The sequence below is a fragment of the Nipponia nippon genome, unplaced genomic scaffold, assembly GCF_047370975.1.
Source record: "Nipponia nippon isolate SJK-2023a ecotype South Korea unplaced genomic scaffold, ASM4737097v1 scaffold_4, whole genome shotgun sequence".
NCBI classification, from domain to species: domain Eukaryota; kingdom Metazoa; phylum Chordata; class Aves; order Pelecaniformes; family Threskiornithidae; genus Nipponia; species Nipponia nippon.
Window position 1 is genome coordinate 81,191,232 of NW_028262358.1, and position 23,097 is coordinate 81,214,328.

A 23,097-nucleotide genomic window follows, 5' to 3' on the forward strand; every position below is an offset into this window, starting at 1 on the left:
CATGCTGACACCTGAAACGTGCTGGGGAGCAGCCCGGAGGAGTCTGAGGTGGCCTGGGTCAGTGCTGCTCTCTAACGGGGAGATGGTGAAGTCCTTAAGCACCGCTTCCCTTGGGAGCGCGGACTTGGCCTCGGCGGCCTAGGGCATGAGAGGAGGGAAGCCAGGAGGGGAACGAATGCTGCCGCTGCCTTAAGTCAGTGTCTGTCTTCTGTGTCTTGGTCACCTTTGCAGATGCCAGTTGATAATAGATGCAGAATAATTTATCTCCCCCACAAAAAAAGTTGAATTAATTTCTTTGAGCGCCTTGTAAAATAGTAAGGTAGTTGCTATCTTGGGGACAGGTTATACAGAGGAGATTTGGAGGAATTTGTTACCTTAGACCTTCTTACGCTCCAGACTAGTGCTTCAGTTTGTCCATAGTGAGAGAATAAAGAAAAAAAGGCTAGAATACTGAACATCCTTTCCAGTGCAGAATCCATGAGAAACAGATAACTGGTAAGTGTTTTAACAGGTACAAAAGTTTATTACAAGCTAATTGTGTTAGCTGGATCATGTAAAAAAAAAACCACAATCCTGAATGTCCAGGATTTTAGGACAGAGATAGAGCCATTCCAATAAAAATAAATCTCATTGATCCAATCAAGTAAAAACTGTGTGTAGGAGGTTCCAATTCAGTTGAATTTGTAGAGGTGCTCTTAATATTGCTACACTTCCATAAGAGAAGTTGACAATTTCTTTAACTGTTCGAAAAATTGATTTTTTTTTTTTTTTGGCATTCAGTTATATGCAAACCTGCCTCTTATATTATTGGTGGAACAATTTAATCTTCTAAATCTTTTGCTGAGTTTATTTTAGTGAAATTTCACGAACGTTTTCCAAGGTATTATGTATTCAGGTAAAAAAGTGATACCAGAATTAATGAAATTATTATCGTTAGTGTGATTTAACAGCTGGAAACAAAGAGAGCGGCACCGGGAGGCTGCACAGTGCTTTGAAGGCTAGTGGTTATCTTGAACCACAATTGTTAAAACTTTGTTTTAAGATGTAAACAAGTTTATTTTGACAATTGAAAGAATTTGGATTCTGGATGGCAAGATGAATTGAGGCGAGGAAGAAACAGCTACTTACTTTTTTCTTACTTTAGGGTGAAAATAGTATGAGAAATTACCTTTTAATACTTTGTGTGTGAAATATGTATATCTGAGTATTCAGAGAGCTAGGAGTGGCAGGGCCAGCTTAAATGTTGGATTAAGTGCCCATTAGCCGCCACTTTACTCTCGACTGGTGAAAGAAAGTTGACTTCCTAGGTACAGATCAAAATGTTTAAGAAAAACAAATAACCCAAAAAAACCCAAAAGAAGGACACTGTCTTCACCTACTAAAAGTTTGAATATCATGAAGATATCATGGAAAAGGAAAAAAACCAAATACTTAATTTGGCAAGAAAAGATTGCAAAAGTAGAAAAGTAGGTTTTGCCCAATACTCCCCACCGTTCCCAAAGTTGATCTGGTCTTGTTTAAGGCCCCCAAAATGGATTTGCAGCTGAATTTTTCTGAGCCATACGTGTGTAGTTTTTGTACTGGCTTGAATGTAAGCGGTCTCAAAACAGGTGATCTACAGTTCTTCGGATTAAAAATAAAATTTGACAGAAGTATGTAAAATATGAGCTTGCATTCATTCTGCATGACCCAACACCCCACAGTGTTATGTACAGCTTTTTTTGTTGTGCATTTTTGTAGTGTGATGCTCTCTTCCTTACAGTCATGCAGTTATTTGTATGAATGTGTAAGCGCTAAGCACGAGATCCCTTTGCAAGCAGGATCCGCTCTAATTGCTCTTCTTGTGTCTGCCGAAAGCGGGCTCTGCCGGTGGGGCTGCGTGCGTCCTGCTCAGTAAGAAGGGCTGGGGTTATGTTGCTGGCCGGCCACCCGAGCGGCACCGGCTGCTTTGAGCTAGCTTCCTCTGAAGCGGACAGGCTGTATTCATCTATTCTGTATTGCACTTGGCTGCAAGCATCGACTAGGTCTTGTGTGCTGCTCCTGTGACCTCAGGGAACGAATTTTTCCTCCGTTTCTTTTAACTTTGGAGTGTTTGAAACAGCCTATGTGGGTGATGGTTTTATAGCATGATATCAAGGATTGTGTGTTGAATGGCGTGAGGATATATTCTATTGAGAGCGGAAAGCCTGTTGAGAAGTTGTTAACAGACTGGGAAGGGCAGAGGGAGTCGCGCTTGGTACAGTCTTACCCCTGCTGGCATAGGGAGCAGTTCCTGGAGTGAAGTGTTCTCAAAACTGTGCCCAGGCTTTGTCTTCAGAAAAGGTGTTTGGAGCAGTGTAGGTGGCTGCTCTCCGATCCTCTGTGTGTAGCAGGTTAGGTGTGCACAGGAGGTACAAGTGACCAGAAGGAACTGGTATGCCATTACAGACGTACCTACTTGGTAGACTGCTGTGCCTCATCGAATTCCGGCAAAGCTGGTCCTAGAGCTTCACTTCAAGCAGGTTGTGGAGCTCCCATGCTGTTAGGTCCTGGGACTGCTGCTGCCTGCTCAGTAAGGATATACACGGCACCAAAAAACATTTCTCCTCGTTTTAAGGGACCATGTGGTAAATGTTCAGTTATGCAGTGATTTTTTTTTTTTTTTCTTTCTCAGATTTGAAGGCATATATTATTTAGAGATTATAATGAGCCTGTACAATGCATAAAATGCAAGTGGACACCGTCTTGTACCTGTGCAGTTCTCCAGTGCAATTGTTAACGATGTGTTTTACCATTCGGTGACTTTCCTTTGTCTCGCTTAACAGCCTTGCATGACACTTCTATAGAAAAATACACATCTTTTCCCGAAGAAACAGGCAAAGATATCATTTAAGTAATGTCTTTTATATTTTGACTTACTGTAAATTGCATTTATTGTCAGATGAGTTCTTGTCTTACAAACTTGTCATATCCCTCCTTGAACATCATTTTCTAGTTAATTTCTTTGCGAAAATACAGAGAAAGCATACTAGGCTTCTGAAATCTTACAGTAATATTTTCAGATATTACTCTAAAGGATGAACCATTTCCTCCAGCTTAAAATATTAAGCCAGCATTGCTTCAGCTTGCTTTGCAAGGCTTAACTATATCTGCAGTTATGTAAGTTTCAGTTATGTGATATTTCATGGGCATCTATTTAAACATACAACTATTATTTTTAGTTGAAATATAGACTATATAAAGACTTAAAAGATGTGGGATCAAGGTGGACAACCTTGGCAGCAATGGCCTTTGAACCAACAGCAGTGGATGCAGTCATTTCAGCACCAGCAAGATCCAAGTAAGTATATAGAAAGCTTTGTGGATTAATTTATTTTTAATCTGTTGTCATTTGAATTTTTTAATCTTTGTTACAGAGCATGGCTGATTAGTTGCTTTTTTGTAGCTGCTCTCAAGATAATACATTTATGATGCTTTTCTGAACTAGAAAAAATAGAAAACATAGATTGATTCCAAATGTTTTGACATAGTTAATATTTAATATGCAAAATACAGGCAAGAAACCTGAGTTATCCTGGATAAATTATCAACATTTTACCGGCCATACAGATCAACATTTAGACCACATGTACTTTTACAGAATCTGTATCCCTGTCAGTTCTTTAGCCAAGCTGAATCATTTATTTGAGAAAATCTGCCTTTTATTCAGTGCCTGTGTGGCAGAAGTACTAATACAGATGTATACACAGAAAAACTCTCACCGAAAGATTAGTATGATACTTGCTTTAGGTTACAGCAGTGATGATCATGATCTCTTGTCTGGATTTTTTTCCCCCACCAAAAAAAAACCAAACCATTTTAAAGAATAGAACATGATATACCTTAAATTGAGAGTGAGGTGACAACAATTCAAAGTATCAAGAGAAATACAGAAATGGGTAAAGAGAGTGGAGGTGTGTGTTTAATACTTGGGCAGAGTGATCAGGCACACTGGTTTTACGTTGCTTTCCATCACTTCAATTTCTGTAACTTCAGTTAAGAGATTTTCTGACTTGATAACGAGCAGAAGACACACTAGTGTCCCCATCTGAGAGTGCAATTTATTTACTTACTGATAGTAATGGTAGTAAAGAAAAAAAGGGGGGAGAGAACTCTTAACATAAAAGAGCATTCCAGAAATCAGGGGTTCTACAAAGAGTATACATTGCAAAATTCTTACACATAATTACATACATTCTTACACATAATTACATACATTCTTACACTTAATGAATTTAGAATTTAAGGCTATATGTATTTCTTTCTCATATCAAACTTAGTTCACTTACGAAAAAAGTGTATTACTACCACCCATTCAGTGCTAATGTGAACCTAAAATAATCTGCCTTATGGCATTTTGAATGTACGCAGAGAAACTGTACTTCAGCCAGTATGTACACTTTGACATTTGCTTTCAGTTTGGTTTACTGTACACTGTGAATAAGTTTTAATGGTGTTCATGGTACTTGCTGAGGGTAAACGTTGCCCGTTTCTCTTGAGCAATGAGACATGTAATTGAGAAACAGTGTTAAGCTTCAGATGTGAATACTAACCTTTTAAATTTCCTCTGTTTATTTTAGGCCAGATTGACTGGGCTGCATTAGCTCAAGCATGGATTGCTCAGCGAGAAGCCTCAGGGCAACAGAGTGTAGTGGAACAACAAGGAATGATGCCAAACGGACAGGATATTTCAGGAATAGAGTCTGGTCCAAACAACCATAATAATTTTCAGGGGGATCCCAACTTCAACAGAATGTGGCAGCCAGGTTTGTTTTCCGTCCCATTCATTCCTTTTTGTCATGTAATGAAATTTTATTTTTGTCAGACATTTTTCGGTGTGTACATGCCCTGTCCCTCAGGTTTCAAGATGCAAAACTACCAGTAGCATCAACTAATTAACTGAGTATCACAGCTGCTACTTTCCAGTCAGGTGTTCTGCAAGATGGGTAACAGTACAGACACAAAGGTCTGATAACACAACTCAGTAATCTATATAAAATAAATAAATTGGTTTTATAATATACCTATGCAGAAGATTTCTGCTGTTCCTGAATGTTGTAGAAAGATAAAGTGTGAATTGCAGTTGTATATTATTTCCCTGGATCTCATTCTTACATCTTATGTGTTTTGTTGCTTATCCCACTGCACTAGGAACAGCAGCACTGAAGGCAACAGGATGCCTTAGAATTAAAGAGCATCTGTTGCCCTCTCCTGTAGTGTGATACCTGCTCCTGGCTTGATCTTGACATGTAGAATGAGTTCACGATATAACTGGCAGATGTTGGCTTTAGGTGTCTTAAAATCTTGAAAAAGGAGATGAGCAAAATTCTGTGTGTAAAATACGTTTTTATTACATGTTTCATATACTTAGTATTTGCCCTTTTTGACTTACGTATCTGATTGTCATCTGCATAATTTTTCAGTTATTGTAAGTTAAAGTTGGTTGAACACTTCTGTTAGTATCGATTATTTTCAGTTCTTTATAACTTCCTGAAAACTTCAGTTTTGGCCAAAAGTTCATTTTCTTTTTAAAACTTCATAAAATAACACTGGGAATAAGCATGGGGTAGAGATTGGGTATTTTCTGCTAAGGCTTTTTCTGAAGTTGTTTTCTGAAACGTTTGTTACGTCACCACACCATAATGCACTTTGACACGTGTGAGCAAGGTAGTTAGTAAGCCTGCATGCATGCCTTCTGTTGTGTTGGTGAAAACTGCACTTCGTGCTTGATTCTGGAAATGATTGAAAGAATAACACCTCCAATTTTCACTGCGACTATTCAAATTTGTTTAAGTGCAATGTTTAATAAAAGTAGGCTTAAAATGTCATTGGCGGTTCCTACATGTGCATAACAAAAGGGAGGGAGCCATCAGGTTTCACGTAAGTTTCACCTACTTGCCCTGGGTGTTGTAGCCACATGTAAAAATTTTAACATTACTATGTGGCAGTACATAGAGTGTATTCTAGCTGTATTTCTTTACAGTAAGTAGAGGTTTTCACAGAAATACTGTGTCATTATTGGACAACTTTGTTTTTCATATGATCCCGTGGTGGTGAGTTCTTCCTCCTGTGCTTTTTCATCTGTGAGGTGAAAGAGAATAATACCTTAAGTGGTAGTTTTTGCAAATAGTCACAGAATGGTAAAAGTGAGGAAGACATTTCACTGATAGTTATAAATGTTTGGCACCCAAGCTCACCCAGAAAATGCAGAACAGGAAAACATCTTAGACCTAGGACTGAGAATAACGTAACACCTTTTGTTTATGGGAAACAATGTACCAATGCATTTTGTTATCATTGAGTATATCGTTCAAAGAATATGTTGTTTTCCCAGTTTTTTTGGACACTGATAAAGACTGTGCCGATGCAGATATGACCCAGCTTCCCTTAATTTAGGCAATGCCATTCATACTGTGTAGAAGTAGTCACAGCAGACAAACTAAATTGTAGCATGCATGGCTAGCCAAAGTTCTCTTCACGTGTTTACTGTGTTCCTACAAAGCTTCATCTTTCTCCATATCCTTCCAAATTTCTTTTTGTATCCAAAAGTCCTCCACGCACTACTAATAAAAAAGCAGAATGCTGATCTGAAAACCAACTGCGTAACTAGCAGACAATTCATTTTAAAGGGATTCATGTTCCACAAGTGAAAACAGCATCTGTTGTATGCGACTTGCAAGTTTTCAAGTCAGTTGACTTGAAGTAAACTGGGTGTTTAAATAGTGTCAAATGTTAACATGTACACTTATAAACAATAACTCTTGTAAACTGTACTTAAAGGATTCTGTCCCTTAGAATATTTTAGGAGTATTGACTCTGGAAAAAGGTTTGATTAATCAGCTAAACATGACCTACCAGGATGACAGTGAGAGTGAAAGGAGTGATACAATCTTTGAACATACAAAAAAAGAACAACCAAGTAGAAACACTATGTTAACCCTTTTTAGTTGCTACAGTAATTAATCCAGTTATGATGCAGATGGGAAGGACAGTAAAAATTAGAAAAATGGAAAGAATTCTTAAAGGACTGGATGGAAGGTAGGAGTTAACCTGAGAGGTGAGGTATTAATTCTGTTACTGGTGAAAGTCACAAGGTAGTTCTGTCACAGTCTATAAATATCTGTATAGTGGACATAATTTTTAGACTGATTTCTTAAGAAGACAAAGCTTATGGCCATATCAGCTATTAATTTATTCCTTAAACCCTTTTCACTGTGGACTTAGGACTGTAGCTTATGCTGGGACCTCTGGTAGATATTGGAGAATCCAGGGAATCATCTATTATCAAGACACAAGACTTTGGAAAGCAGGTTTCAGTGGTTCTGAAACTGGTTTCTCACAAAACCAGTTGCTTTCCATAATAGGTCTTTTAAGTCCATCATGCAAAGGAATAAAATAGCTCATTACTTTGGAAGTTGAAACAACATAGAAATAGAGAAGTAGGAGCAGGTCTTTAGCAGTTTACAAAATCTGTAAGTGTTATGGTGGACTCAATGTCACTGGAAATTTATAAAAACAAAATCACAGCGTCTCTGTGTCCGTTCAGTTCTCCCTGCCCCCCCCCCCCGCCATGTTCAGCTACATCTATTTGTATTTCCTTTGTTTAGTTGATGAAATTATTGAGACAGTATAATAACAGTCTGTAGATTGATGATTCTTCATAACTTTATCATCTGTGTTGCTTTGAGGAACCTTGTGATAAATACAAGAACATTGAGTGATAGGTGACTCGTATAAATGGTACTAACTTGGTATTGAATTGTATTCTAAATCCTAAACAGAATGGGGAATGCCTCACCAACCCCCTCACCCACCTCCAGATCAGCAGTGGATGGCTCCGACCCCAGGTCAAATGGAAATTGTTCCTCCATCAGAAGACAGCAACAGTCAGGACAGTGGGGAATTTGCTCCTGACAACAGGCATATATTTAACCAGAACAATCACAACTTTGGGGGACCTCCCGATAACTTTGCAATGGGGCCAGTGAACCAGTTTGACTATCAGGTGAAACATATTTGTTGCTTTAATATTGTAGACGCGCAGAGTCCCTTCCGTGGATGTGTTCCTCTAATATCATCTAGCGGCGACTTTCATTCTTCAGTTCTACAAACATCTACAGAATCTGTTATCTGCTAAGATGCATTTTTACCAAATACTTTACAGAAGAGACTTTAGAGTTTTCAGTTCTGTTGTGAGGCCAAAGAGTTTTTTTTCCTATACTAGTAATGAGAAATGGCTGTTGTCTGCAATATTAAAATGAATCACTGTGTTCCAGTATATAAATTAACATTATGTAGTTTTGTGTTTAAAAACAAAATAGAAGAGGAGGAGGGGAAAAAAAGATTCAGAAATATATACTTAAATACACTAGATAATGTACCATAGGGAGCAGCCCTGTATTTGCAGGGAGATAGACTGGATGATCCATTGATCTTTTCCATATCTATCTACTGTGATTCTTTGAATAAACAATGATATTTCTAAAAAATCCACATCCAATTTTTTCTTCATTCTGGCATATAAGTTGCAAAGCATAATAAATCTGTAGGTGGTTTTAGCACTAATAAATAGCAGGGGGCATTGCACAAATCTTTAAACACAAAGAAGTTTTGGATCTTCTCCCTATTGTCAGTATTTTTCTTTCAAAACTCTTGATATAAATGACAAACTGTACCTGTTAAAATACCTGCCGCCTTTTCATAAACAAACCCGAGGGAAGATGGGCAGAAATGTGTTTCTGTCTTCTGGCCTACTTTTCTCTATTATTAAATTCTCTTGTTCAGCAGTATTGTTAGGAAGTGAACCAATATTTTCAAATACACTAGTTTATTTTAATTTCCTTTGTTTACTCTTGTGGGAGCAACTCCTAAAATTAATTTCTTGAAGTACTACAGAAAACTTGTTTTGCAGTGAATAACAGAGGGATGCTTGGCCTGAAATTGTAGTGGAAGAGTGCTTCTACCACTAGTGACTTAAATAGATAGTCAATAGAATATAATAAATAAATCTTTGATGCTATAGCTTTCTTCCTAAACACTCTCCTCTTAAATAGTTTCACTAGGCATTTCTGGGCAGCAAATATTAAAACAAAAAACACCTCATGTATGCCTCAAGACTTGTGACTTTTGGATTGTATACAGGTTGCTCAGAACCCAGGGTCTGTACTAAATGTGCATATTTATGCATTTAATATTTTAATCAGCCATACTAATAACATCCGTGAATGATTACTGGAAAGTGCACAGTGGAAAATTCTTTTGTAATAAAAGCTTGAACTTTTCATTTTTGTCCTCACGTTGTAGTTACAAGGAAAGACTGCTAACATAGCTAGACTTTTAAACCTTGATCTTGTATACTCTTCATTTAACTGCATGCTGTCATGATAAGCTGGCAAGGAACTGCTGGAGATAGATGGTGATTATAGGGCTTAATGTTTAGCCCAATATGAAAGGAGATTGGTTGAAGCCCTTTCAGCTTCGTTAGAATCCCTGCTTAAAGTTAAGTTTACTCATTAAATATTTAAGGAAAACTTGTTTCTTGGGGACCACAGAAAAAGAGATTGAGAGATCTCAGTAGCCTAGAAATCGTGGATTCCTACTTGCATGGATTTCTGTAGACCAACTTGCGCACATGCTGTGTTTAGTGTTACATGTGAAGAAAAATAAACTGCATTACTCTTTCAGCATGGGGCTGCTTTTGGTCCACCTCAAGGTGGATTTCATCCACCTTATTGGCAGCCAGGACCACCAGGGCCGCCAGGTCCACCAGCACCTCCTGCACCTCCTCAAAATCGAAGGGAAAGACCCTCATTCAGAGACAGACAGCGTTCACCTATCGCGATGCCTGTGAAGCAGGAGCCTCCACAGATTGGTACATGTTAACCACTCCTTAATGAAAAAACATAAAAGCTGTGTTTTGAAAAGAATTGCAAAATTTGAGGACTTTTTTTTTTTTTTTTTTGTAATAAAGTAAAAAAGAAGGGAAAGAAAAAGCTATTGTAAATGTTTTTTTTCCCCACAATCAGATTTGTGGCTTGTTTGGATTGGGGTGGAGGGTTTGCTTCTTTGTTCTTGGGTGTTTTTTTCTTTTTTGGGGGGGAAGGTTTTTTCATCGTACAAAACTGTAAACCTTGCTTATGTAGATGCTGTGAAGCGTAGAACTCTGCCTGCTTGGATTCGTGAGGGCCTGGAAAAGATGGAACGAGAAAAACAGAAAAAATTGGAAAAAGAAAGGATGGAGCAGCAACGTTCACAGATGTCTAAAAAAGAAAAAAAGGAAAGCGAGGAGGCTGAAGAAGGGGATGGCCCGCGGTTACCTCAGAAAAGTAAATTTGTAAGTAGAAGGGTTTGCTTTTTGATCAGGTTTGTATTTCCTGAAAGGTATCAACTTTTTGGTCTCTTCAAAAGAGAGACTCTGTATTCCTGGTTATCTCTTTGTTTTTGTTGCTTAAAGTAAAGTTAAGCTGCTGCTTTGTTGATATTTACTTGGTGTTTTGTAGTTGTTAATGTCTGAGAGGTAAAAGTACATTATTCGATCTGTAGCAGCAAAGAAACAACGTTGAAATTGGGCTTTTTTCTTTTCTGTATTTTGGGAACATATATGGTCTTTGAAGGTTTGAATTCTAAATCAGTAGCTGAACGAATTCAGATACCTGTATTTGCTAAACCGAGCCCATTTAGGAAAGCTTTTGTTGCCTTCACTTTAGCACTTATCTCATTTGTTTGCAGTTCTGAGTACTTGTCTGGCAGTGAACTCACAACTACGTATTTACTTATCTCGTGTGGGTAGAGAGGTACCTGCATGTTTATTAGGAAGGGAGAAAAGAAATAGAATTTTATGGTAACTGTAATACAGATTTCAGTACAAAGTAAATCAAGTTGACTATCATAAATAGAAACTAATGAGATTCACATCTAAGTTTTCCCTGAAATATATGATGCTGTTCTTGTAGGACAGTGATGAGGAAGATGAAGATGCTGAAAACACGGAAGCTGTAAGCATTGGGAAAATCAGCAGGAGTCCATCCCCAGCTCCTCAAGAGGAGCAAAGTGAACCAGAAATGACAGAAGAAGAAAAGGAGTATCAAATGGTATTAATACTGTAGTTATCACTAAATATTTCTGTCTATTTGCTATGCCTGAAAAACATGAGCAATGTAAAACACTTTTCCTCTGCCTGATACTGTCAATAGAGGCATAGTACATATCATTCAGTAAAGCAGGGTTATATTTGCATGTCTCTTTTATAATGCTTTTTCATATAGATGAGGATATAGGTTATATAACTCATATTTAGCACAGTAGTGAAAGAATGTAATGACTGGCCAGGTTGGATGGGGCCCTGAGCAACCTGGTCTAGTGGGTGGCGTCCCTGCCCATGGCAGGGGGTTGGAGTTAGATGATCTTTAAGGTCCCTTCCAGCCTAAGCCATTCTATGACTGTAATCTTTAGATTGATTGTTATTAATTCTACGATTTGGCTTAACTTGTCAAATTCTTGAAAACTTTTGATGATCAAATGCACCCATATGAAATCTATGCTTCAACCTCAGTTCCTGTGAAAGGGATATTAAGAAATGTATTCTTGCAAGGAAGTGCTAGAAACCTAAGTCCTAGACCAGCAACAATTTCACTGTGTCTGCAGAAACTTCATACTTTGAAATCATAGTTGTATGCTAATTGTACAACTGAAACCTTGTTAATGAAGGGCCTGGATTCTAAAAAGTTTGATGAACGTATTTTTGTAAAGCACATGGCCAGACTCAGCAGCTTGGAGAACTAGCTACCAACATTTCAATTTTTATAGTAAATATGTAATAATAAAATCCTATGTGAGTAACCTCTGATGATTTTTGCAGGATTGGGGTCAGTGAGGCAGCATATCAGACAGAAATTTGCTCTTTATTTTTTAAAACAATAAATGGGATCAGTCTAAGTACATTTCTGATTTACATATTCATTTGTTGTATCATCTTTGACATTAGGAATCAGTGCCCTGGATAGTTGTGTGTAATACATGTGGATACAGTTCACAGTCAAAATACAAACTTCTGGAAGTTTTGAAATCAGGTCAAATTTAAACAATTTCAGACTTAAATTTTTAAGTCATATCTGTTGAAAGAAATCATTAAATAAAATGTGCAGGAGAGTACTTTCATATCCGTCAAAAGAGGTGAAGCTCTATGGATATAATTTGAATGTAGCATTTATTCAAAGAGGTTTTAGCCTTTAATTGTATATACAATTTTCTTCAGATGATGCTGACAAAAATGCTGCTGACAGAGATTCTCTTAGATGTTACAAATGAAGAAATTTATTACGTGGCCAAAGATGTTCACCGTAAAGCAACTAAAGGTATGCCAGTTCTTTTTTTTTGTTCTTTTTTTTTTTTTTTTAGTTTCTTCTGTGAATATTCTATATTTGCATGTCTCTAGAACATTCAACCTCCATAGTTATCCCCCAAGAACAATTCCAGTATAATGCATCCAACTTGGTAGAGTTCAAATCCAGTAATCATGTACTGTTGTCCTGTGCAGTGTATTGTGAGTTACTTCAGTTATTCCATTTCTTTCACACAATTCATTTATTTAGTTAAAATGGTACCTGTGTGTCAGTGGCTCTTGAGTTGTAGCTGTTTCTTAATGCTATCATCTTTATCTCAAGTTCTTAGCTGTTCAGAAGTGAAAAGAGACGAACTTTGAGTATTCAATTAGTAATTCATTTGCTTTCACTATTAACATGTATTGTACTTACATAACAGATTTTTTTTTTTTTAACATAACTGAGTTAATCTAAATATGTAACTACTGAAACTTGAAAATTATGTGCAGATGCTGTAACTTGGAAAGTGATTTATGAGTATATATTTGGTTTTTTCTGTTCACTATTAATTTGCAGTTAAATTCTAAATCTTCGTGGTCAGAAAATCTAGAATTGGTTTTAAATGGATGATGCGTTTTTAATGTTTTTTCTCTCCCTCCAAAGAACAGCAATAGTAGTAGATTTAACAATACCATAGACTCATGACTATGAAATCGTGGCTATTTGTGTTAACATGTTGTTCCTGTTGTTGATGTGATACAAAGCTCCTGCAAAACAGCTGGCACAGTCCAGTGCACTGGCTTCCCTCACTGGACTCGGTAAGTATGTTCCTTATTTTCGAGAGGGCTTAAAGGGGGAGTTTCACTCTTGCCTTGCGTTTCTAGAAATTGCATTTTGAAACTAGATTGTAATTGCCCAGGAGTATGGGTCACTTTCTGATAAATTTATCATTATCAGCACCTTTGTTTGTTCCACAGGTGATCCTACTGATATAAGTGGGATGGTTTTTGGAGTAAAGAAATAGTCAGTGTGAGTTAGTGTATGAGAATCTTGCCCTAATTTTGAAAATACATAAAAACTTTAGATGAATTTCCCTTTCAAAGTATGATTGTTTCAGAAGCACACTGCAGTCTTCAGAGAATACTGTTTTATATTTTTCTCCTATTTTGCTCCATCCAAACAAGAAGGGAAAGGTGATAGAAGAGTAATGTGAAAGTCTATAGACAAAAATATTATAATCTTTGGAATTATTATTTTATTGAAAAGCTACATAAGCACAGAGGCTCCCGTATCATATATTACCAGAAACAACACAGGAAAAAGAGATTGAAATTCCAGCTTGAGACACAACAGCAAAAGATCTTTTCCAACATGCTTTTTGTCATTTAAAACACCCTTCAGCAGTGTCAGTGATCAGTTATGCATTCGTTATGTGGAATTCCGATGAATTAGATCGAATGTTATCATCACAAGTATTCATGTTTTAAAGCTAACTGAATAAAGATCATAAGAACCTCAGACTGAAAGAAAGTAAAATATCTCCATGTCAGATGCTTAAATTGACTTTATCTTTCTTATCAGTCCAGTAGTTGTAATATCTCTAGGTGAGAAGAAAGTTCATTTCTGTTCCGTCTCCGTACCTGTCAAAGTGCGGTGTTTTCTAAATCAATATAGAAAAATTAATATGGCATTCAGAATTTCTGTAGCTTTGGACTATGGAGGCGGCTGAAGTCATTTCAGAGATGTCTTCTGGGAAAGGTCCCAGGCATTTTCTGTCCGGTTGCTGATACAGAGGCAGGCACTGTTACGATCTCTGCAGGGAGCTTTTTTTGCCCTTCCATACAATGGAAAAAGTACCGTGATCACAGTGGTTGCTTGCCGAAAATAGACGAGCTGTTCCAGAAGGAGTAGAACCAGACAGTGAGCATCAATGCAGATATGGGGGCCTTGATCACACCGGTCAAACAACACTGACACTTACCAGAATAAAATAACTTCTTCAGAGAAGAGGAAGTGAAGGAAGGGCAATATTACTCTCCTCTTTGCCCCACAGAAATATTAAGAACAAAGCTTAATCTTTCCTCGTGATAGACTGGACTTTATGCACGCAGGTGGACTGGGTGGTTATGGATCAGGAGACAGTGAAGATGAGAGGAGTGACAGAGGCTCTGAATCATCTGATACTGATGATGAGGAATTACGACACAGAATCAGGCAAAAACAGGAAGCGTTTTGGAGAAAAGAGAGAGAACAGCAACTACTACTAGAAAAACAGCTAGAAGGTAAAGCATATGATGTCTCCTTACTGTGCTGCTGTCTATGGAGTTTACTACTTAGTATATGTAAATTGGTGGGAGAGAAAACACGTTTTAAGCCAAAAAATATGAAGCCAAATTTAGAAATTAATTTCTTGAATGAAAAAGTTTTAACAAAAAATATGTTTGAGCTACTTGATCAAAATGGAGTTTGCTTCTTTTCTTTCTAATAAGAAAAAAAATCCATGTAGTGTTTTCCATGAACTATTCTACTTCAGCGTTGAAAGAGCAGACATGGTGCATATATAGCTATATGCTATAGATATTGTACTATATAAATAATAGTATTGCTTTATAAAAATGCGTGTGTGTGTATAATGTGTTTTTTAAAAATCATCAGTATCTTAGTTGTGACTGGGGGGTAAACTTAACCTTTTTCCACCAGACTGCAGTTTATATAAACTTGATTCCTTAAAGTTGTGTACTCTTAAGTATATGCAGCACATTTCACGTCATCTGAAAAACTTGCTTTTCTGTGACATAACCTTGAGCAGCGTGCCTTTCAGAACGTACAGTGGGAGGCCGCAGTTTCTTTGAACTCGCTGTTCTTGGTTGTAGTTGAGGTTTGTTTCCATATGCTGCATCTTCATAACTGGATTTTTATACCTAATACTGGGGAAAGATTATTAAACCCAGTCAGTTCACACTTAGCCTCTGAGAAGGTGGCAGGCTTGATTTAAAAAAAAAAAAAAAAAATCTGTGGTTTACTTCTGCTTCTCCATACAAGGTAAGGTTTGTCCTTTTGTACCAATAATATAGGTCAAAAGGGTATCACAGTCACCTTGCACTGCTGAAGAGCAGTCTAGATCAACAGATGAATACAATGGTAAGAAGTTGTGATCCAAGTTCATAAGCTGGAGGAGAAAGAAAGTGCTATTACGATAGCACTTATTTTTTCTTATTTTAAGATGGATGATTTCTTCCTTTTTATTTTAAAGGCCTAGAAATAAGACATATGGATCCCTTAATAAAAGGCTGAACTAGCTAAACTTTTGGTTTCCTTAATATTCCTGTCTCTCACTGAGTGTTTTAAGATCTATGCATAAAAAGATAGCCGTATGGAGAGTTACTGAGTGGTGGCCTATGACCTCTGTCTTCCTAGTGCAGGAAGCCAGATGTCAGTTTGAGGACATCTCCATGGGGGCTATTTACAAAAATATAAATCTAGAGTAAAGAAACCGATTCTGTACATCCAAAATACCGAAGAATACTAAATGCAGGGTCTCATTTGTAGCAGCATTTAGGAAAGGCAGAAGATTTCAAATATGTAATACAGCATTTTCTAACATACGCTGGCTTCTGCCTGTATTACCTAATAACTCTGGGACCAGATGGAATTGTTTTCTGGGTTAGATTTGACCATCAGTTGCCATTTGGATCACTCTGGGTTTCCGGATGCAGTTTTATTCCCTAAGTTAATTCAGGAACTGATGGCCCACATCAAAAGGCCATTTTTTGGCTAGAAATGTTTTATGTCAGTTATTTTTTTCTGGGTTCAATTTAAAGTGGGAAGGGGAGATAAATTTGGCCAGTGATGCAAAGGATCCTAGGTTGAATAGAAATTAGTTAAACTTTTTTAAAGTTGGAAACCTCTGGAAAATGCTCTGAGCGTCTGAATTTCTTTATTTTGCTATATGAAAATCTTGGCCTTATTATGTTACTTTCGATAAATGTATTTTTAATTTGTTTTATGTTTTCTTCTTACCATGTTTATAGTATTTGCTGACTACCAAGATTACATACAATCTCAACTGACATTAACTTTTGTTTTGCAAGAGCTTCGCCATCTGCCTGTATTAAATGCTGTGGTCTTTACTTTTGAGCTGAGTCTTAAGCAAAGTATTATCTACAAGTCTCCTTTTTTATGCTATTCCTCCCTTCCTTGGAATTCATTGGCTATAAAACCTGTTAAAAACAAGGAAAAATATAAATTGCTTGTACTGGTTAGTGTTTAGGACTAATCTAAGTTGTCCTCAGAAAACGCCAGAAACCCGGTATTTTTCTTCCAAAAACCAGACATGCGTTGCTATAGCAGAAGGTGCTTCTCTCAGACTTTTTTGGGTAATGAGGCCTACAAAACATACAGGTACAGCCAATGTTGTTCTGAGGCTGAGAGGCCACCCGTGCACTGTGTGGGGAAAATGCAGCTTCTTCAGACGAGCCAGTCATTACTCAAACCCAGATGAACGGGGCTGGAAGGCAGGCAGGAAGCGTAGGTACCCCTAGAGGAGTGTGGTAGGGAGGAGGAGGGGAGAATCAGGTGCGTCAAAAGGTCGCAGGAGGAAAAGGTATGTGTGTGTAGATGAATTTGGGAGTTCTGATGGTCCAGGGTATTTGTTTGAGAACTTTGTCTTAAACCACTGAAACATGAAATAACATCAAGGACTTCTAAAAGCGTCTGGGTTGTCCTCCTGGTTTAGAGAAAGTGTACAACTTCCCTAGCATTATAAAAAAAGAAAATAACACGTTGTTTGGTAGGTAGTTGGTATGATGGCAGACAGTGTATTAATTGCAAGTATTGTGAAAGGTGCTTGGAAATTTGGTTTTGCCAAAAGTAAAGGTATGGAAATTATTGACGTATTACTCCAAATCAATTGCATTTTTCTTTTGTATACTTTTTTTTCCAGAAGAAAAGCTACAAAATGAAAAAGTTTCAAAAGATATGAATGAATTTATCAACAAAGAACAAAACAGTAACTCGGCATTGCAGGAGGCAAAAGAACTTGAAGCAGATATGGTTCATGAAAAGAAAAGATCTCCAAATGCAATCGCACCTGATCTAGAACTCAAAAAAGAGGGTAAAGAGAGGACAGGAAGGAGTGGGTCAAGAAGCTCTAGCAGTGGTAGCACTAGCAGCAATAGCAGAAGCAGTAGCAGTAGCAGCACTGTATCTAGTTCATCCTATAGCACTAGCTCAGGTAGTAGTCACAGCTCTTCGCGTTCTTCCTCTCCTAAAAGGAAGAAGAGACACAGTCGCAGTAGGACGCCTTCACATAAAGTTAGGCGCAGTAGAAGCAGGAGTTACTCCCACAGAAACAGGAGAGAGAGGAGTAGGAGCAGGGAGAAAATAAGGGAAAGGAGAAGATCTAGTCGAAATCGCAGTGCTGAAAGAGGGGAGAGGCGAAGAAATCGGAGTCCTTCGAGAGAGAGAAGCTGGGATAGACGTAGAAGTAGTAGCCGTTCAAGAGACAGGCGAGCTAACCGTGCGAGCCGCAGCAGAAGCAGGGATAGACGTAAAACGGAAGACCAGCGTAGAAGCCCTACTGGAAATAGGCACAAACATAAAAGTGAGGGTAAAGATCAAGAAAGGAAGAAGGAGCCGGGCGGAGGTGTAGATAAAGACAGGAAAAAGAACAGAGAAAGGGAGAGAGATCAGGAAAAAAGAAAAGATAAGCCCAAAAAAGAGGAAAAAGAGGGTAAGGCTGGCAATCATGACGACAGTAGATTAAAGAGAAAAAGAGACAGCGAAAGAACTTTCTCTCGCAGTGATTCAATATGTGTGAAAATAATAAGACAGGATTCCAGACAAGAAAGCAAAAAAATTTCTACCAAAGATAGCAAAAAACGGTCAGGCTCCGAATCTAGTGCGAGGAGTAGTTCTGAATCACCAGGAAGCAGTAAAGAAAAGAAGGCTAAGAAATCGAAGCATATTCGGTCATGCTCCATGGAGAAATCTCAAAGGTCTGGTAAGAAGGCAAGCCGCAAACACAAGTCTAAGTCACGATCAAGGTAGTATACTTTTTAAGTATTTTGTCTGACTTTTTTTTTTTTTTATTTTTTGATATTCATCTTCATGTGTACAGCATATGAACTTTTTTTAATAAAGTATGGTATTTATTAAATTTTTTGTCTTAGGCAAAAGTAACTTTGGAAAAATCTTTTAAACTATTGATTACTAAGCCTAAAGTGTGTGTGGGTTTGGGGGTCTTTTATTTTTTCCAATTAACTTTTTCCCCCTTTTCCTTTATTTTTCAGATCAACGACTCCTCTTCGTCGTAAACGCTGAGGAATTTATGGCACCAGTGCTATGACGTTTAAAAATTCCATGAGTTATAAAAGGCTTGTCTCATTATAGAGGCACATTGTGGCTACGTAGGTGAAACCAGAATCCTTTTTTTATCTGTAAATAGGTGTATTTTTTCCAAATGCTGCTCAGAATTAAATACCTAATAGGATTTCTTTGTATTACATTTTTTCAAGAACGGTAGTGCTTATTAAGAATATAAAACAGGCCATTCTCTTTCAGCTGTAATGTTCTTAAAATTACTATTGAATGTACTGTGATGTCAATAAAGCTCTTTAGTTCATTTTTTGTTTAAAATTCTTGCACCTGAATTTTGTGTTAAATTGTAGAAAGTACTTTTTAAAAAAACAAAAGAAAAAGGCAGCTTTTTTTGGTATAAGAAATTTTTAAAGTACTTGAAAAAGATTTTAACGTAAAACACTTGTCAAAATATGTAATCCATGGACATGAGATTAATCTCTTGGGGGGGTGTGGAAGAACAAAGAAAAGACATCTTATTTTTTCTTTAGATATGTGTATTTAGATTTTTAATAACCTTTTTATTTGGACTAGCAAGTAATATATGCTGTGTGTGTAAAACATGGGGCACTGTAATACAAGCTATACTTAAACAGACTGAACCCCATTAGGAATTATGTGCGACTAACTGATCTTGTGTGACAGTGTTAAGCTCTGGAACTATATTCCTCACCCAGTTTTCCCAGAGAACTTTCTGGATGTTCAGGGATATTACAGGAACAAGACTCAGTATTTTAGATGTTTTTATGGAATATATTTATAAATGGGACTCAGTACACATTCAAAAACTGACAATAGGTTAACTTTACATTTTGGCACATGCGTTAACTGTGTAGTAAACATTAAAGCTGGTTATTTTTGTTAGTGTTACGAGAATTGTGATTCCTGTAAAGCTAATATATTGATTAGACAGCAATGTAACTAAATTTTTGTTTTTAGTATCACCATAAAGTGAAAGAGGTCACTGATTACCTCCTTCTTCAGGAAATGAACTATTGCTGTTAGTAACAAGAGCGTGAAATAATACTAGCTGAAAAATAAAACAAACCAATACACGATGCTAGGCCAGTGACTGTTACAGAAGAACATTAATTCAGGAAAAGATTGGAGATCTGTGCCTAGAAGGTCTGGTATGATACCAATTGCGAAAAAGATAAAAGGCTTGACATCAAAGTAAGATCTCTTTGATGGCTGTATCTTCTAAGAAAAAGATATACTAGTACAGGCAACTTGCAAAGCATGTCTTCATGAACAGATTAATCCATTTAACTAAAATTAGAATTCAGCTATGCAGCATTTTGGCCAGTGTAATTTTTTTTCATAAATTAGATGCAGAAGTAATCTGCTTCAGTGCAAAGAAGCACATTTTAACTATACGTTTATTAAGCAAGCTAATGGCTGGGGAATACATGCATGTTTATCAAAACACTGTTACAGATAAATAATCAGTTATAAATAACATACCCCTCCCAATTAAGTCCTTTCACATAGAGTAAGCAGTCATACCTCGTAGCAAAATAAGGCATAATTTGCAACACGCTAATTTGACTTGTATTGGTGTGGATAAATAATGATGTAGTGATCCAATCTCAGTACACTATTGGCTTTTGGTAAAAGTGGGGATTTTTTGAACAGTAGGTAGCGTAACAGTTCAGATGCCTTAGAAAGATGTCTTTTGAGAGAGAGAGAGAGAGAAAGAAACTACAATTAAGTTTAAGAAAAGCTATTGAGGAATACAGTTTCCATGATGCATTGACTTTGATTTTCAGTTCAGATTTTATATTCTCTGTCTAATAATAAAAAGGATTGTGTATGAAAAGCTTTATATACTCTGCCAACAACTGGAATTCTGTCACTTCCTGTAAATGAGAATTATTTTTTTGACACAAATGCACTTATATGGGTAGTGACTGTATGCCAATAAAAGGAGCATACGATCTCTGTATTTAACTGTTTCAGAAATCTTACTAAACAGCATACTCAGCACACGAGTAATTAAAAATACATTGGTACCGTGTCAGCTTCACATACATGAGGCTTCTTTGTGTTTTAGTAACTCCCTTATGAATGTTTTTCAATGGTAAAGGCTAAAACAACATCCAGTCTTTAATTCCATACATCTGAAGTGATCTTAAAACATATGCAAGTATATACAAAAATGGGAATGTATCGTTTTGGCAAAGTCTAAATTGGGTTGTTGCTCTATTCTTTTACGTTTTAAAATAACCACTGCAAAAATATTTCAGTGCACTGCAGGAGAGCAAGACATACAATTTTGAATATCATGCAGCAACATGACATTCAGAGGCAGTTCCCTTGAAAAATTTTTTTAATAAATAAGGGATGGTGTGGAATCAAGTGAAAAATGGTTTCCCTGCAAATTGTTTTGAAGATGACTATAACAAAACCAATGTGGATATGTACCCCAAGGTACCAGTTACGCTCTCTAAGAAAGAGGAACCAGCTGTGGCCATGGATAGGCGAAGAAAGAGTAGTTGGGTAAAATATTCTAACTTTAAAGATTGAGTAACTACACACTTTTTCAAATATGGTGTCATAACTGGTTTGGAAAAATCTGTTATTATTTATATCTTTGAGGCCCTGTCTTGTGGGATAGGTTAGAGTCTGGGCTGCTGCTTTTTAACTGCTGTTATCTTGAAGTCTGTGTTTAATAATAGAAAAATGGAATAGCTACCCCCAGTTTAAAACCAGCTTGCCCTGTTAAGTAAAATACTTGCCAGTGTGCATGTATTTAATTGCTTGTTACTAAATTTTTTAAAATCACAAATATAAAAGCAATGGCAACGTAAGGATTGGCTCGCTCTCTCCAGATTTTGCATTTGCTTTACTAAATAAATCACAAGTAATAAATTAATTTGCCTAAGCAATATGCAGAAGCGCACTTTGAAGGAAGGCTTAGTTTTGTGTCTTAAGGAGACAGTGTGTCTTAGCATAAAGGATTTCTTTGAGCTTTTTTTGCAGTAGCTCTGAGGTGTTACTGACTCGTAAGTCCACTGCACCATCAGCTTTGCTGGATGGAAAGTAGGTGAGAAGCGGTGCACGTACACGCTAAGCAGGTTTGCCATATATTTAATTGCTGCTGAGACGAGCTTCTGAGACCTTTCAGTCCTTATTTAGCTTTAAAAAAAACCCAACATCCAAACTTCAACTACTAGATACGATATTTACAGGAGACTTGTAAATGGGCAGATGTCAAAGCCGTGAGGGTTGTAGCACCGAGCAAGGTCAGTTAATAAAACAGACTGGTAGTGGATCGAGGGAGGAGCGAGTCAAACTGTGACCGGTTACACCATGACTGGTTACACCGTGACTGGGTACACGACTCCAAACCTGCTGCTGCCTGGAGGGTGCTCCTGCCCCTGGCTCTGCGCGGGCCGTGACCCCCCACCCGCGGGTGCCAGCGTCCGCAGGGCCGGGCAGGGAGCCCAGCCGCTGCGATCATCCGCCTGGGAAGCACGGCAGCGCTGCCGGCTGCTGCCGTCGTGGCTTACCCCCGCCTTGCTCCGCACGGCTCCCTTCCAGCCAGCTTTGGTTTTCATGGGGCTTTCTCATGAGGCCTGCGGCTCAATAAAGTGTGAGAAAACGATTCTTTTTAAAAACTGGCTTAATTCTTTACCGTTTAAACATGTTAAACTAGCTCACCGTGGGGATCTGAAAGTGCCGAAGCCCGCCAAGAGGAAAGAGGAGAGGCAGAGCTCCCTGCGGCTGTCATCTCTGAACCTCCAGCGCTGCCCCTCGCAGCGGCGCGTGGATTCAAACCCCTCAGCCGAGCCTCGGCGCGGGGCCCTGGGCTGCAGCGCCCGAGCGGGGCAGGCGGCCTGGTCCCGCCGGGGCCGCAGCCCGGGCTTCGCCCGCAAACCGCCCAGCAGGCAGCAAACCAGCGAGGATGGCTCCTAAGGGGAAGCGCTTGGGAGTTTGGCTCAAGCCCGGCCATCTCGGGGGCCCAAGAGCTCTGCGCCGTGCCACGGATGGGGACTGCGGGCTGTTGGGTATCGCTTCTCTCCCGCGGCTCCCCTCTCCCAGCCATCTTGTACTTTGGGCCCTCCCCTGCAGGCCCAGCGTGCCACTTGGTAATGACGGAGAGGGACACCGAGCCGTCCCGACAAGCCAACGCTAAGGGAGCGTTTTCTCGTTCCAAGACACGCGAGGATCAGGTCCACATGCAGGAGTAAGGGGGCAGGCATTTAAATAACGCCACTGTGCTCATTCTCAGCAGAGCTTCCAGGTGCTGCACCCGCGGGGCAGCCCGGGCCGGCGGCAGGGCCGCAGGGAGAACGCACCGGGCCGCCGCAGGGCTTTCCTGCCGTGCGGGGAAAGGTACTGTGCGCGGAAAGGTGCGCGCCGCGCTGCTTCTTGCTGCTGGCGCCGCATCTTCTGAAGC

The 23,097-nt window shown here is 38.5% G+C and overlaps 1 protein-coding gene across 2 annotated transcripts in view; it reads left to right on the forward strand.

Moving 5' to 3' along the window:
- PNISR (PNN interacting serine and arginine rich protein) overlaps positions 1-22,285 on the forward strand; it is a 32,005-nt gene extending 9,720 nt beyond the window's left edge. Inside the window, exons 2-12 of one of the 2 annotated variants that reach the window (XM_087774376.1) lie at positions 3,201-3,319; positions 4,599-4,784; positions 7,800-8,023; positions 9,703-9,889; positions 10,161-10,351; positions 10,971-11,108; positions 12,272-12,371; positions 13,103-13,156; positions 14,450-14,620; positions 17,284-18,382; positions 18,629-22,285. In XM_087774376.1, coding sequence (XP_087630502.1) covers positions 3,232-3,319; positions 4,599-4,784; positions 7,800-8,023; positions 9,703-9,889; positions 10,161-10,351; positions 10,971-11,108; positions 12,272-12,371; positions 13,103-13,156; positions 14,450-14,620; positions 17,284-18,382; positions 18,629-18,659 — 2,469 coding nt within the window. In that variant the 5' untranslated portion in view covers positions 3,201-3,231 and the 3' untranslated portion in view covers positions 18,660-22,285. Of the gene's footprint in view, positions 1-3,200; positions 3,320-4,598; positions 4,785-7,799; positions 8,024-9,702; positions 9,890-10,160; positions 10,352-10,970; positions 11,109-12,271; positions 12,372-13,102; positions 13,157-14,449; positions 14,621-17,280; positions 18,383-18,628 lie in introns of both variants that reach the window. The other variant, XM_087774375.1, reaches the window with a different exon arrangement.
- Positions 22,286-23,097: the final 812 nt, after the last annotated feature.